Source organism: Dipteris shenzhenensis, chromosome 13 (genome assembly GCF_047967505.1).
Source record: "Dipteris shenzhenensis isolate YYH24624 ecotype China chromosome 13, Dip_SZ_1.0, whole genome shotgun sequence".
NCBI classification, from domain to species: domain Eukaryota; kingdom Viridiplantae; phylum Streptophyta; class Polypodiopsida; order Gleicheniales; family Dipteridaceae; genus Dipteris; species Dipteris shenzhenensis.
In genome coordinates this window covers 47,858,715-47,876,206 of record NC_141608.1, presented here as the reverse complement: position 1 = coordinate 47,876,206, position 17,492 = coordinate 47,858,715, and the positions used below count along the sequence as shown (strand labels likewise).

Below are 17,492 nucleotides of genomic sequence, written 5' to 3'. Positions count from 1 at the left end.
ATATTATGAATTTCAAACAATGTTGCAAGTGATAATGGAAGGATGCCCTACTTGAACATCAAGGTCAACCTTTTAACTTTTCATAATCCAGAGGGTTATTTATTTATTTTGAACTGATTGAACAACTAAATCCCCAATTATTAATGTGTGTGCACCTGAAGTGTGATAACATTTATTTAACAATAATCATGATTGATACACACACGCGCGCGCTTCTTCTTCTTTTGTGAAATCCATTGAAGATTAAATTACAAGAAACAATCCCAAAAGCTGGGACCTCCAGTTACAAGCATCGGAAGAGATCATTATATGGCAAGAAAGCAAGATAATCTAAATCCCACGCAAACTAGACAAGACTGTTGTAGAAATGTCTGGAAGAACCGATATTTAGCAAGAGTGGGATCACCAAAGTACCGATGGTTGCAATCCTTCCTTAGGTCTGTCTCTCTCTCTCTCTCTCTCTCTCGTGAACACATGCACACACACACACACACACGTACACACAAGTTGTTGAAAAGAAAGACTGAATGTATCCAAGTGAATGGTCTAGAATAACATTTGCCACTTTGCAAAAGCGAACCTTACATATCACAATTTCATCGACCTGTAAAATCATAATCTCTAATCCATTACTTCCAGCATATCAAGTTTCAACGTTGTTGAAATTGAATACATCATTAACTAGCACGGCGAAACACTACAGCCACAATATAGCTGAAAGCTGAGTCAACTGTGGCCAAAAACACGATAAGCACCATAACCACAGCAATTGTGAATGCTGCCATTTTAGCCTACAATTTCAAGATACGAAAAGTTATATGTTACAATACATTTAGCCCAACTAAACCATCTCTCTCTCTCTCTCTCTCTCTCTCTCTATCTATCTATCTCGGCTAGGTAATACCAAACTGCTTGAATCAGAAATCTTTAACAAGAGGCTATGGAAGAAGGCAAGCATAAAGAATGAACAACAACTGGAACCATCATGGTGTGCCCTAGCTCCCTTTAAGTGAACAACAACTCCGAAAATGCAGCATCACCCTCTCTAAGATTACAAATTTAATATTGGATGTCCCTCAACTCTATCTTAGTAACACCCTATTCATTCAATTTGCAAATCAACAAATCATTGGACCAACAAGGATTAATTTCACATAAATGAAGAAAATCAAAGCGCTGAGTTTCCACCTACTAGTTGATTCTATTCAAGGCTTTGACTAGTGGCAATCTGAAGATGATACCATAATAAAAGTAGCCCAAACACTCACATGGTATTTCGGATCATCCTAGAAGTGGCTAGAATTGTTTCCATCCATAATATAGTCTTATGTTTCCCGTCCCAATATAGAAACACTCTACTAGATAACTACATTATCAGCATATCAAAGAGGAACACAACTTATGCACCTTAACCGTTCAAGAGAAGCAACCCAAAAGAATTGGCTTGTACCCAATGGAATGCTGAAGTATCAAAAAGGGCCTTGGAAATGGCATATAACCTGGTCAACAAGCCCCAACCTCACACACATGCACACATTTTGTCTAGCCTTTGGGTGTAATCTGAGGAAGCTATCACAGAGCTGCACTTTTAACTCAAATACAACAGACTTCTTTTGTCCTCCGTAGATGTTGTCTCTTGTGGACACTGACATATGGAACCATCAAAACTCTAGCATGGGCAGAGTTTTGGGCTATGGTCCTCCCTATGCAACCTTACCGAGACCTTCCATGGGAATGGCGTCATTCTTCACAGACACACCACAGCCCAAAGAGGGGTCTCCCAACAGTACATGCTAGCACATGGACATCTACATATAGAGAGAAGATCTTCACAAAAATACATATGGAAGGAAGACCTGCACATCAGGAGGGGTTGCTGTACTCTTGTGAGAAAATATACAACCACGCAGGCAAGAGACAAGTGGGTTCATATTTGGTGAGCCTCGACCATGTTGCAGCTTGTCACTTCCCTTTCGAGGCATCGACTTATGCCCAGGCTGCTACACTGGCATGATGGCAGCGGTTCCAGAGGGGGGGGGGGGGGGGGGGCCTTAAATGCTTAAACATTGCCATCCTCCTTTCACTCACATCACTAACCTCAAAATTTACCTTTTATGCCTAGAGCAACCACTCTCGTCTCCCTTTGACCTCACCCTACCATAACCGTTGCTCCTACCAACGATCACTATCACTATCAGTTTAACCACACACTAGATACCTTATCCAGTAGTCACTTTTAGAGGCTATAGGCGGCCAACCTTTTCTTGATGCCAAACCCCAGCTCTATTCATGAAGTAGCGCAACACTCGTTACCTTATACACCTTCAAAGCCACCCGAAGGATTTCTTCCTCACAATAGTCACATGATGACAAGTGTAAAGCCCTAAGATGACGCTGCTATACCAAGTCCAACACAAGGGCACCCAAAGAAGGATCAAAGTGCAAGAGAGAGTATTCCAATGCTTACTACGCTTTATTGCAATCAGTTTAAGGAGTTTAGATAAAACTCTTTAAAAAGAGGTCATGTTGTCTCATTCAAGACCTTGCCATTTACCTAACCAAGCCACACAAGACCTCACCGACATACTCTAGCCCACTAATCCACTCTTTACCAGCTCTCATCTCAACTACATAAGCTAGAAGCTAAGGCCAAGAATTGCAAGTGTCTTCAAATAAAACTCCGAACTTAAAGTTGTGAAATACTCGCCCCGATCCTCGTCAAGCTATTCTATGAAGCCTCCTCCAAAGGTGTTCCCATCTCCTAGACTCTCAACACCATAATCAAAATCCAAAAGACAGGATGACCCAAGGATGCAAAGCAGCTATTGCACTATCATGGTAGGATACCTGATGGCCAAGGCAAAAAGATCTGAACTACAAATGCTAATTAACAAATTTGCTAAGCAAGACAGTATGCAAGAAATACATCTTCACATTATAGGCCATCACAGAGGACACCAAGCATTAGTAAAAGATAGTATATTGCTTTCATAAGGCCTTTGATTTGTATTATGAGCTCGTCTCATCTCATGACTCCAAGATGTATTATTAAGGGAAAACGAGGTCTATAAGCACTCATGGCCTTCCATAAGAGGGTCACAACCATGGTCCACATGGCACATGGCATGTCTAAAAGGGACGGGTTGTGACAAGGAGGCTTTGCACCGCAGAGATGTTAAGCATGCGACCATGGGGACTCGTGGATTCATATGAGAAGATCAAAAGCAAGCTATTAGCTATATCATCATGAAGCAAGGCTACTCAGTCTCTCCTACATTGTTTGTGCTTTACATTGATCAGCCGATATCCCTCGCTGACACTCTGAATGGAGAACCATCTCCACTCACACATGTATTTGTCCCTATCTAGTTGTATGCAGACGTTGTAGGAGGCACTCCAGGCATTCTATGACAGTCGATAAGTAAAGTTCAATCTGGCACTCCATGCATTCTATGGCAGTCGATACATAAAGGTCAATCTTGGATAAACCAAAGTCAAGGTAGTCAACACTAATGAAAGTCGAATCCATCATGAGGGGATATCAAATATTTACTTGGAATGCACGTTTATGGCGTCTCCTATTCCATCAACATTGGCCACCCGAACACAACGAAAAGTGGGCAAGCCTCCCTCGATTTTCAGCATGTGCACATAAAAACCTTCTAATACAAGTGCTTTTTCAGTAGTAGATCTATTGAAGGATGAGAGGAATGCATTAACGACACTAATGATTATGATGCTTGCTTAAGTCAAGTAGCCACCCCACACATTGATTCCCTATAGATGGACATCTTCTTTAGAGCATCATTTACTCTTGTGTGTGTGCATGTGCACGCACGGGTACATGCTTGCTCTGCAGATATAAATATATATGCATGGATGCATATACCAAGCAAGTCATTATGGTCACTCACAATAAAGTAGATGCAGACTCCCATGGTTGATACTTCCTTCGTCCAAATAGTGGCTACTGGCAATAGTGATGATGAGAGGCATTAGTAGGCATGGCTGAGAAGTTGCGTCCACTCACGGTATGGCTAAGGATAACTTCCTCCAATATTCACAATTGGACAACCAAATATGATGATTATATGGTGAGTAATTGTTTGTACAAGAGCTTGGATGTGCTCCTTGCATGTGCTCTTGCTTTTACCCATTTTGTAACTCCCAATTATATATCAAGCTTGTGTATCTTAGTGGTTCGGCGGATCGGTTCCAAATAGTCAATGCCCCCCCCCTTATTAGTAGATCGGCAAATGACATAAATCTCAAACAAGTTTCTTGGACACCAAGGGACACAAAGATCCTAGCCCAGCTCTATCTTACTTCTATCTTACTACACCTAAGACGTACCTTTTCCTTCAATATTTGATATCCACTTTCTTAAAGTTACACCTTGTAGAGGTGTGCTAGATACGTCTAGTTCCCCTATATAGGGGGTATGAACAAGATGTATTTCAGATCTTACTCTCATAGGCCTTTTTGGCCTCTCGCAAATGTGAATAAATCCCCCTCACCTTCTCTGTCTCTCTAACCCCCCCCCTCTTCCCTCACCTGAATTTTGGGCCTAGAATGTGGACAGTATCATGTGCACACATACACAAATAGCAAATGTTGATATTGACCAAGAATAGTTCACACTTGTAAGAGATGAAATGAGATGAGAGAGATCGAAAGAGAGAGGTGGAGAGAGAAAGGGGACATGAGAGGGGAGGGACAAGAGAGGAGAGGGGAGAAGAGAGGAGATAAGACATATTGGATGAGAGATAGAGGGAGAGAGATACCAAGAGAGAAGAGCGAGGAGAGAAAGAAAGAAAGAAAGAGAGTTTATTGAAGTCTTCAAAAGACCACCCATCTATGAGATTGAAAAAACACATACAATGAGATGAATGAGTGGAGCCTCTAAGTAGGCACCTGCACCCAAGACAAGTTCAACATAGACATAAAACCACTATTACAAGGTTTCTAGGCCCGTGTGTTGAGAATTCATCTCAACAATATGTATTATCACATGTGCATAGCACTAACCAAAGAGTGCTAAAAGAGAGGACATAAGACATGTTGGATGAGAAACAAAGGGAGAGAGATATCAAGAGAGAGCGAGGAGAGAAAGAAAGAAGAAAAATTTTAATGAAGTCTTCAAAAGACCATGGGTCTATGAGATTGAAAAAACACATACAATGAGATGAATGAGTGGAGCCTCTAAGCAAGCACCTGCACCCAAGACAAGTACAACATAGACATAAAAATACTATTACAAGGTTTCTGGGCCCATGTGTTGAGGATTCATCTCAACATCATGTATTATCACATGTGCATAGCACAAACAAAAGAATGCACAAGGGTTGGAAACCCTAACCCTAACCCTAAAGGGGTTTGTATACATTCTTTATTTTCAACTAAATCTAGTGTACAATTAGTCATTTGCCGTGTGCTCTCTAGTTGTGCCCTCTCTCCTCATCTCCACTCTTCTCCTCTCCTTTTGCCATATTTGTTCATGGTAAGAGAGCATGGTTGCACCTTTCATTGAGGTGTCATCCTAGTGTGAGAGATTGACTTCTTCTTGAGTATTCCGTTCACTTCCGTTGAGTGAAAGTTCTGTTAATTAAGAGTTCTTTCTTCCATGAGAGAGAGTGAGAGTTATTCATTCCGTTCATTTCTTTGCCGATTGAAAGAGAGAGAGAGAGAGAGGTATTCTTTTTTAGAGATTTGGAGAGACAATGAGTGTGTTCTTTCTCGTTAAGAAAGAATTCAGTTTCTAATGAGGGATATCTAAGAGTACTACTCTTATCTGTAAGTTTTGAAAGGTTTTTCGACTTTTGGAACCTTCAAAAGAGAGTCCCTCAAAGTCCATGCTCTCTTCAAGGTACAAGGAGGCAAATAAGTGATCACCATGGACAAGGCAGAAGCTATGGTGTGGTGTCACTGTGGTGGTACTTTGTACATTGGCATAGGAGTCAAGTACACGAGAGGCTCCAGTGATGTACGAGGCAGCATAAAATTGTACAACACCTCACCCTCAAGTGCTGAAGACGTGGATCAGGACAAGGCCAACTGTGCTGACATGAGGTCGAGGAATCATAATCCCTGGCTAGAGGTATTTGATCACCCGGAATGCTATGTCAAGCTGTAGTGGGGGTACCCCAAACTCAGCCAGAATGATCTGATGTGGGACTGACGGCTTACTGTGGATCCTGGCATCTCCACTCTACCTCTAAGAGAGAGAGAAGAAATAATGTGAGAAAGAGGAAGGGGTAGAGAAAGAAAGAAAGATATATTAATGTCTTTTGGAGCCCTCATGGGCCTACGAGAGAAGGTACACTATAGTGAGATACAAGATGCCATGGGCTCACACAAAGGCTTGCTAGGGCCCTTGCTGAGTGCTATACTAAAAACACAAAACCAAAACTCAAAAATCCTAAGAGAGCCAAAAGATGTAGTCGACAATGATCTTGGTGCCTAAGCTCCTTGACCTCTCATAAGCGGTGCCCTAATAATCATGAACACTTATCCTATGGCAATTGTCCCTAGGTAAGTGTAGGACTGCACGACCTCCACCGGCTCCCCACACTAATTGAACTCTCTCAAGAGAGAATGTAGATTTATATAGATGTTGCCCAAATCAGGCTGAGAATACAAGCTCCACCACAAGTCCAAACAAGTGACCATGCTCTCCTACTACTAAATGCAAATATACTCCTTGCACACTCTTGAGATAGGAGATGTGAAGGACAATGTGCTCCATGCAGTGGGCACAAGACCTTCTCCTAACTTTCTTCTTTGGATGAGTGAAAGCCTTGAGTGGATGTGTGTCGAGAGGAGGGTACAAATCCCCCTTTACATAGGCCAAGGAATGGCCCCAAGCTGGCCAACCTAGCAGGGGAAGTGGCTGACCAGATGTGAGCTGGCCGACCCATATGCAGACGACCTCCCATGTGGCCAACCTGCCATGTCATCATCCGAATGCCCTATATGACCGACCTACCTCATGGCTAACCTGCCATGTGGCCGTATGCCATGTCAACAGACAACCTGCTTGCAACTTGCTTCCGATGTGGCATGTTGCCAAATGCCACATCATTACTATGTGTCAGCAGCCGCTTTGGTGGCTTAATAGACAGCCTATGGTGCTGTCCGCACATCAGCATATGTATCTGATTGATAGATGGATGAGCATTGATGCCATATGTATCCATCCACCTCGTCTTACGCAACATGTAAAAGCACCAACTATGCAGCAAAATATATCTTAAGAACATGATACAATCACCAATTTCTGAACTTATGCCCCTATTTTTCTCTTTCACAAGAATTTCATCTCGTCCCTCAAATTTTGTTTTAAAAAAAGACGTAAAATATTGAGCAGTCTAGACCGACAAAACTATCTTACCACTCACTTCTTTCTTCCATTGACTTTCCCTTATTTCCACATACTAATGCATGTTGCTGCAAGAACACAATACTATTAAATGCCCAGGTATAGTACTATACCTAGGATTGCAATGAAACAAAGAGCTCCGTCACAGACATACATTTGGCTTTAAATTATTAAATGGTTGAATGATGTTTCCTGACTCAGGTAAAACTATCAATATGGTTTACGAGACCACAACATATACACTTTTGAAAATGAGGATAGCATGTAGACAAGATGAACAGGGACAAAGGCCATGGATGGTGCTGACAATGTCATACTATATGGTAAAGTAGTGAAAGTCATATTTAATATGGAAGTTATTACTAGACAACATGTTGTAGTTTGCTTTTATATATTTTATTGGATCAGCAGGAACCTACCTCTATTTTCCTCGAAGGCCTTCAAGATCTCTCACCCTTTACTTCTCAACACAAGAAGAACCCACTGCGATTGCATTATATATCTGAGGAAGAAGCTGGTGCTTTTTCGAAAGTCTTGTCAGACTACTTGTGCAAGGAGGCAAGAAGTATGCAATGATCACTTCCGAAGAGAATAAGCAAGCAAACAAGGTGTACAAGACAGAGGGCTGCACAAATTGCAATGCAGAAGAATGTTGTTGTGATCATGTCATATGTCTAAGGTAGGGGCTGGTGTTCCTTCAAAAGTTTTACAAGAAGTATGCAATCATCATTTTTGAAGAGGATAAGCAAGTGAAAGAAGTGTAAAAGACAGAAGACAGAGGACCACACAAATTACAATGCAAAACAATTGTTGCTGCAAGAACAGTATTAAGACTACACAATTCCAAATAAGCGCTGTTTCCACAGATCCAATGTTACATCAAGAACAAGAACTCCACACTCCCAACTGAATCTCCACAACAACATAGCACATGCTCAAGCGAGCTCGTGACCCCTCCTTACTTCCCCTTCAACTCTAGAGAAAAGAAACCTCTATTAATGCTTCAAAATAAACCCCGGTGCTTTCAGCCCCCATACGGAGCTGAAATACCGCTAATTACAATGGCAAGGCTGTTAGAAGAAAAACCAGCCTGTTCCCAGGGCACCGGCTCACTGCCTAGGTTGCCTCTGGAACAGGAGCTAACAGCCATGGAGGTGGTCTATACATCCTATGGATCTCTCCCGTGTAAAGAGTGTAGAAAATCCCTGCAGGCCAAACCTTGCTGAAGCGGTCCCGCCTTTCGGCAGTCCCTCTCAAACTTGGAGTGCCACGCTCCCAAGTAGCGCGCGGCGTGAAAATGATATCCTACTAGATGGCCACTGGGATAGCGCAGGGGTTGTCGGCTGTCCCCCCATCACCTGACTGCAACAAGCAACTCAAATGTTCCAGGCGGTGATGCTGGCCACCGTCTCCCAGACACTATCCTCTGGTGAGAATGTCGGTTGTGAACAGGTGGGTGGCGCTGTGTCAAAGGCCTCTATCCGGGAGACTTGTTGGCCATGGATCCTATAAGCCGGTGACACTGGGTCAATGGAAAAAGAGTTCCCGCCCTCTGTGAGCCATGCTACCATCCCCCAAGTGAAGTCCCTCTGCATCTGTTGTGTACTAGACACAATCCGAAATGTCGCGAGCCAAATTCTCTATGCAGCCCTGCACCCCACAGGCCGTGGGGGATCGTCTCCATTACTCCCTCTACACAACAAAAGTATCTGCCATGCCATCAACACGATCCTCTCTTAGGATGACTCAGCCACAGATCCCGAGGCAATCATTTCAGGGCATATCTGTGGACCATCTTTCCTCTACAGCTCTTTGTTGGTCACCCTCCGCTCTCTACCTTCATTTCTCTCTTATCCTGATTGTTGGAAGACACCTGCACCCTGCGGGGAGCTTGGACAGAGGATAGGTGCGAGGAAGGAGCTCGCCCCTCTGGCACAGACAGTGGGAAGTGGTTCGGTTCTGTTTTTCCTTGTTCTTTCTTGTTTTGCAGCTTTTTGCAGTGCATGCATGTTGTTTGCAAGGACTCCTACAAGTTCTAGCAAGAACCCAAAGGCAAGGGTGATCCTGTGGTAGGCCTAAGGACAGCGTGGATACATGTGTGAGCCTTGAGGCTGCCTTGAGCTCAGTTTGCCAGTGGTTTGGATGCCTGAATGCCTCTCAGTTGGGTCAGAGCGAGTATGCCTTGCCAGTGGGAATTCTAGTGGTGCACTTGGATTAGATGCCTTGAAGACATGTAGAGGATTTGCAGAGAGGAACAGTGCAGGGTTGAACCCCTGTTGTAAACATTTCCATTCAGAAGCATTGAATAAATACCGTAAGGGGCGACAAGGCATTTGGGGTCAGTGGGTGCACGGTGTACTATTTTCATTGAGCAGGGGCATTCTAGCCTCACCTTTGTTGTTGTTGAAGTTTGTTTCTAAGTTGTGCTAAGTGATTGAAGTGACTGAAGCTTGCATTGTGGCCATTTATGAAGTTTATGACTGAGTAAAAGAAGATCACTGCCCTTTTGTTTATCAAGGGCCGGTTTCATCTGCTCTAGCCAGGGACCAATGGGCAGCCCTCCATGAGCCATTAACAAAAAGAAATAGGAGATCTTCCATGGCCTCAGGCTGGTGCAGAGGCGAGGCCAAAAACATGAGATGACCTCCTAGGGGACATCTTGCTCAACCCAGTGGCGCTCCCTCAATGGGGTCCAAGCTGCGGCCTCTAACTGTATCCGACAACCAATGCGAGTCTATGTAAGAGAAAAAGGGCACCTCCTCCACTCTGTCTGACTCTCCTACTCGTGCAGGCCAAAACCACTCCCCTGGGTCCCACTGCAAGTCACGGAGAGGCCAATCCTTCCAAAGCCAAAGGCGCCAAATTGCTCCCTCTAATCCCGCAAGAACTATGTCCGCGTCTATCTGCCAGGCCTCGCCTAGTCGGCCTACTACCTTGATCCGCTGCCACTCCAGCTCCTCCAAATCTCCCACCTCCCCACCGTCACTCTCCCACTCAGCCTATAAGAGGCCACCTGGCCCCACCCTGTAGAAGCGGTGGCAGCAAGAGAGGAGAGTCCTAGAAGAAGCGTATCCTAAGGGGCACTCCTATCGCGAGAACTGACCGGCCTAGTAGTGCGGGGTCCAAGGTGACATAAGCCCCTCCCACCAAGAGTCGGGATCGCTGCCTCAATCTCTGTCATTCAGGTATCTGCTCCTCTCAGGTGAGAAAGCGCATGTGCCCTCGCTGCTGACTCTTGCAAGAGCCGCTCTCAGACGCCAAACGACCTCGTCGAGCCGCTGTCCCACTGTGCCCACCCAATGTGCGTCCAATGTCCCAGCATACGCCCCTCCGAGTTTCAAACCTCTAGGTGCCACATAAGTGGCTGACACTCAAACTCTAAGACCTGATACCCCTCTAATCCACATGTTCGAGAAACCCAGGCGCTACAACGTGCCCTCTAGGAAAGACCACTCCACTCGTAGGCCTTCTCGAAATCTAAGGGTAGCACGGCGAGGGGCTGCGACTCCTCCATGGCCCAATCCACTACCTCCCAAAAAGTGAAGATGTTGTCCAGGATGCTCCGCTCCCGCACAAAGCCTGTCTGCATGTCATGGATAATGTCTAGGAGGGCCACAACTACAAGCTCAAGGCCTTGAGTAAGATCTTGTTAGCAGTATCCAGCAATGTGATTGGTCTCCATTGGTGAATGTCCGACTTGTCCCCCCCTTTCGGGATCAGAAAAATCCAACCTCGACTCAAGGACTATGGGAGCAAGCCAAAGTCGAAGATCTCCTTCCTCACAAGCCAGGCGAAAGGGCGTGTTGATGTGCTCCCAAAAGCTCAAGAAAAACATCGGGGTCAGGCCATCCTCCCCTAGGCACTTCTAGAGGGAGGGCTTTGAGGGCCTCTCTGAGCTCCTGGTCTATGAAAGGGGCCTCCAGACGTCTGCTCAGGCTCAGCGTGCCCACTAAAAGCACCTGCTCCAAAACCGCCTCCCGAGTTATCAAGGTCACAAGGGACTCCTCCTCTACCTGAAAAAATTCCGTACACTGCAGCCTGCAGCGAAACCAGCAAGGGAAGACCACGGGATCACCTACGCCAGCTGATCGACAGCTCCAGCATCTTCTTTCGGCCAGCTCCTCTTCTTTCGTCACATCCTCTTGGGACGGTTTTTCTCTGCTCCACTCTCCTTCCAGCTTCGATTCCCCCGGTTATTTCTCTCAGTTTTATACTCTATTCAAATCAGATTTCAGACATGTCTGATTCTGTAAATCCCGAGTTTGCCATGGGAGATCAGGATTTGGATTACCCTGCTGAGGAAGACCAGGGTCTTTACGATCATCTGATTACGAAGAAGGCCTTCAGTGAATTCACCACTGCTCTGGATGGAAAATTCGAGCAGGTTAATGCGAATCAAACGGGGTTGACACAGCAACTCCAAGGGACTCAGACGACTCTCACCCTTCTAACTAGCACTGTGTAGGCACTCACGCATGTGGATGCCATGGCTTCAGTGCTAGGTCCGAACATAACTCCAGATCCTTTTCCCGGAGATCAGAAGTCTCGAACCAAGGAAGTTATTGACACTTGGTTGCACAAGTGGCACGTACACTTCCAGTTCCACCCGTACCCAGATGAAAAGAAAATACAGCTTGCAGCCGGCTTCATGTCAGGAAAGGCTTTGTTATGGTGGAAGGAACTCCAACCTAAGCCGGTAACATGGATAGATTTCGAAGGGGTCTTCAGGAAGTTGTTCCTGAAGAAGGAGGACGACTATGATATCGTAGGCAAGCTTAAAGCCCTCGATATGTCTAAGCTGAACTTGTCATTTGAAGTTTATCTTCAAAGGTTTCGAGATCTGCAGACCAGGGCCACAAAGATGGATCCAGTGACCTTGTTAGGTTTCTTTGTGGATGGTTTGCCAGATTCGTACAAGTTGCAGATCAAGAACAATAAATGTACAACGTTGCAAGAGGCCATGAATTACGCGCGTATTTATGATGATACAATGGCCGGTGCAAAAGCAACTATAGTTTCCGACACGAGTGGAAAGAACAAACGAAAGTTCTTTCAGTCTACGACTGGTACCGGGGAGACGAAGTCTATAGACAACGCCTCCAAGAAACACTTGACTCAGGCAAAGAATGGTCGAGCCCGTTTCCTTCGTACCTTGAAGCTTAAGAAGGAAGGACGTTGCTTCTACTGCGAGGAACGGGGCCACACCAAGAATGAATGTCCAAAGCGCAAAAATCAAAAGTTAGCGCTCGGACCGAAGCTCCAGGCGGGTCCAGGTACCAAAGCCAAGGGAGCGAACCAAGTTTCGATGACAGGTATTTCTGTAAATGTCATTACCTGCCCACTTTCTTGTAATTGCACTTTCAATACTTCGTTGTTTGGTTCCCATGATCTTTTCCGAGTTTATGGAGAAGTTAGGGACCAAAGGGTTCACATTCTCTTTGACCCGGGCAGCTCTCACAACTTTGTTAATTACAAATTTGTGTAGAAGATGGAGCTGTCCACAATACCTAGCGAGCACACCTATGAGGTGCAGCTTCCAGCTGGGAAGCAGTTTTGGGATCGCAAGATTGAAGCGCTTCCTATCCAGATTCAAGCATACACAGGGGCTCTTACGTGCTATGTTATGCACTTAGAGCATGTGGACTTGTTAATCGGAATAGAGTGGTTTAAAACCCACAATATTCGGATTGGATGGACGGAGCATACCCTTTCTTTTGTGGATAAGGACATCCAATTTTGTATTCAGTGTGATAAAATTCCCTCTTCTCGGGGACCTATTGTATCAATGCAGCTTCGGAATATATTAAACACTTCTCATTATGATGTCTATCAGTGTGTTTTGATTCCGCTTTCTTCATTTGTTGTCTCTGTAAATAACAAGAATGATTTAAGTGTGTTTGAACACCGTGAATTGAGAATGTTGTTAGATAGTTTTAAGGATGTATTCCCTGCTCCACTGCCAGAAGGTTTACCTCCAGAACGGGCAGTAGATCATCGCATAGACTTAGTCCCAGGGGCTCAACCTATTAGTGTACCACCTTATAGGATGAGCCAGCTTGAGGAGGATGAGTTAGCTACACAGCTACACGATTACCTGAATATGGGCTATATTCGCCCAAGTAAATCACCTTGGGGTGCACCTGTCCTCTTAAGGAAGAAGAAAGATTCTACATGGAGAATGTGTATAGATTATAAACGATTAAATAAAGTGACAATTAAGAATCGATACCCTCTACCTCGTTCCGATGATCTAATAGACCGTTTGGCCGGAGCGAAGTATTTCACTAAGATTGATTTGCGTACGGGTTATCACCAAATCCGTATCTATGCTAAACACATAGATAGAACCGCATTCCGAACTAGATATGGTCACTACGAGTTTCTTGTATTACCTTTTGGTTTGACCAATGCTCCTGCTACCTTCCAGCAGATGATGAACGATTTGTTCCGAGATTTTCTGGGCAAATTCGTTGTAGTGTTCTTAGATGACATCTTAGTATATAGCCGAACGCTTGAGGATCACATAGGACACCTCTGGATTGTCTTAGTTATTCTAAGACAGCATAAGCTCTATGCCAAGATGAGTAAATGTGACTTCTTTATGAAGGAGATCATTTACTTAGGACACAAGATTTCTTCTGAAGATATTAGCATTGATCTGGATCATATCCACAAGGTTTTAGAATGGCCTATCCCTTAGACTGTGAAACAACTTCGTTCTTTCCTAGGATTTACGGTATTTCTACGGAAGTCTGTGCGTGATTATTCACATATCACGGCACCCCTGACAAACATATTGAAAGGTCGTGGACGCAGGTCTACCCAGCCGATCTCTTGGAATGATGCAATTAACAAGGCTTTTGAAACCTTGAAGTTTTCTATCAAGGAAGCACCCGTTCTTGCATTACCCAATCCTACCCGACCTTATGTTTTAGAGGCCGATGCGAGTGATTTTGCGATTGGGGCAGCTCTATTCCAAGAGGGCAGACCTGTAGCTTTTGAAAGTAAAAAGCTAGATGACACACCCAATATCGTTGGCCCACACTAGAAAAGGAACTTTATGCTGTAGTGTATGCCCTTAAGGTTTGGAGACACTACTTGTATGGTTCGAAGTTTCTTGTATTGACTGATCATCAGTCAATTAAGTATGTGTGTGATGGATCTGAATTGAGGGGACGGAAAGCTAGATGGGCAGAATTAATGCAAGACTTTGATTTTGAAATACGTTATCGTAAGGGTTCGTTGAATAGTGTGGCGGATGCCTTAAGTCGAGTCAAGTTTGTAAATGCTATGTCATTTACGGAAATATCTGTTTCAATCCTTGAGAGGGCTATACGCAACTGATAGTCATTTCAGTTCTTATTGGCAGAGAGTCCAGGATGGGAGCTCCATGGTTGACCAGGACTCATGGATTGTGCCACCTACGGTACAGGCAGCGGGAGGTCAGTGGATGATTAGGAACGGCTTGCTGTTCCGGAATGGAAAGATTTGTGTGCCAGATGTTCTGGAACTTAGATCCAAGATTCTCTGGGAGTGTCATGATGCTCCTAGTGCTGGACATCCGGGTATACATCGGACTCTGTCTCTTGTGAAGCATACCTTTTATTGGCCTAAGATGCGTGCATTTATTGAGAACTATGTAGTAGGTTGCCGGGTTTGTCAGGTTACTAAGGCAGAACGCCTTAGAAGCGCGGGTCTATTACAGCCATTACAGATTCCAGGAAATAAATGGGAAAGTATTTCCATGGATTGTATGTCATGTGCACGGATTGGTATCTGACGTGTACTGGGTACACAAGACTAGCTCAAGTAGCCTGAGGAGGCTTAGAGCTAGGCAGGCTTGATTCTCGGGTTGAGTGGCAAGGGTACGAACCAATTAGAGGTCTTCGCTATTTTTGGCGCTTGGGGCCCGAGTCTATAAAAGGGGCCCAGGGGTTCAGTTCTCAGGGAGCCGATGGGAGCAAGTTTCGTTCCCAGGTGCTAGGTCTGATCCTGGATTGAGTCGCGGACGCGCGCCTGCATGTTAGCGTAGCCCAAGGCCCAATAGCAGATCCCAAGCTTCACAGCACCACCTGGTGGTATGGGACACCAGGCTGGTTTGGATCTGATTGGGAAATCGTGCCAGTAGCTCAACTCGTGGCTCGGAGGGGACATCTCCTGATTCGGGATCACATCCCGTAGATGTCATGGTTGGGTGGTGAGCAGCCTGCTCAGTTTCTCACGTTGTGTGTGTTTGTTTGCAGATCAGAGGTTTCAGGAGTGCTGGGATGTGTCAATCGAGCGTGCTGTCTACTGCGCTTTGGGGCCCACTTGCTAGGCTTTATCTTAACCACCTTGGTCCACTCTCCCTCTGAGGGTGTCACCCAAGGGGTTTGGGACGACTCCTCCAACTGCTGCTACAACTTGATGGGCTGCTAGTTCTTGGTCTCCTGGGGCTCCCGCTACTGACTCTGTCTAGCCTGCGGGGGGGTCTGAGACTTGTTGATGCCTGCGAGGGAGGCTCGACCTATCCACCTGTGATGCCCACTAGTGATCCTGCTAGGGAAAGGATTGTCGCTAACCTCGAGGACAGTCCCTATCCAAATGTCCCCACTCTCTGCATCAAAGGCACTGACTTGGTAGACTTGACACCTCAAGACTCGAGAACTCGACCTGTACTCCTTGGGAAGCCCTGGGGAGCGGATCGTCACCGAAAAGCGAGGCACATGATGAGTCAACTCCATGTCCTCTACTGTGAAGCCGTGGTACCAAGGAAAAAGGTAAACAAGGTGCGGGCCAAGGTAGATGGGGCTCTGCTCCACCAATGCCAGGGTGGTGTCGGGTGAGCAAAGCTGGGGAAGAAAGAATCCTTGTCCATAGAAGGTGACCTCCTAAATATGGCCCCCTCTAGCGCTAAACTCACCAATAACCAATCTCTTATCTGACTCTTGGAAGGTGTGAGCCCTACTATCCGACCCACTACTCCTTTGTCTGTGAGGGACTAAACTGCTTTCTTAACCTGTTGCTTGTCCTGAGGAGAGCTGCCATTAAGCCCTTCTGACCAGACAAGTGTCACAACCAAGGTTTCTTTCTCCATGGCCTAAACAATTAACCTGAAACTGCGTGAAGGAAGAGGAGGGGCAGAAAAAGGGAAAATGAAAAACTCCAAAAGAAAGCAAGCAGAGAAGGACGGGGACGGTAGAGGAGGACGAATGGGACCAGGGGCGAAGCGGGAATCGAAGAGGGGGGGGGGGTGCGGAGCAGGGAATGGGAGGGGAAGGCCGGGGGAGGAGAGATGGACAGAGGGGGGAGATGGACGCAGAGGAGGAGGAGGTAGGGGAGATGGAGGCGGGAGGAGAAGAAGTCGGAAGGAGGAGGAGGAGGCAGTAGGAGCAGGCAGGAGGAGGAGCCAGGCAAAGAAGGTAGCGGGAGAAAGAGATAGCGGGAGGCAGTGGAGATGGAGGCGCGGGGCTGAGGAGGAGATGGGAGGAGGCTAAGGAGGAGCTGGAGGCGGGGGAGCTGGAGGCGGGGGAGATGGCGGGAGGAGGAGAAGGCTATGGCGAGGGAGGAGGAGGAGCAGCTCGGGAGCAGGGTGCAGCTAACCGATGTCTTCCCCAAATATCTTGGGGGTGGTGGGGAAACTACTTCCCTTCAACTCACTCTCCGCTCTCACCATAGCATACTTGCCTCCTTGCTCCCCCCCCCCCTCGCTCCAGATTACTCTCTTTTCTCTTGCACCTTCAGTTTATCTCGAGCAGTTAGCAATCTCTCCTTGCTCTCACCCACTCTATGATTGGCTCTTATGGTGGCTTGAGCATTCTCCACCTTGCATTTTGAATGCCTTGATCAAGAAACATCTGTGCCATCCAGCGCAGGAAAGGTATGCAACATGTCTATTGGCACACACTGCTCACAAATACTTGCCATAAGGGTTTGGCCTCGAAAAAAGGTGGAGGCACTATTTGATGGATGGAGCCAAACAGAAGGACCAAGAGTGAGAGAAACTCAGGAGGGAGAAAGGAGGGTTGAGCATGCAGCATGAGCCGAATGTAGGATCAGCAAAGAGGATGATGTACATTACATTTCTTATGCCCTCCAAGACCGTGGCTTCTATTTACAATGCATTTTGTCAACA

The 17,492-nt window shown here is 45.9% G+C and overlaps 1 protein-coding gene across 1 annotated transcript in view; it reads right to left on the bottom strand.

The window, feature by feature from the left end:
• Positions 1–530: 530 nt before the first annotated feature.
• Positions 531–17,492, bottom strand: part of LOC147895509 (uncharacterized) — a 29,510-nt gene continuing 12,548 nt past the window's right edge. The window contains exon 3 of the mRNA XM_087384071.1: positions 531–791. Within this exon, the coding sequence (XP_087240197.1) occupies positions 678–791 (114 nt within the window). The 3' untranslated portion in view covers positions 531–677. The remainder of the gene's footprint in view (positions 792–17,492) is intronic.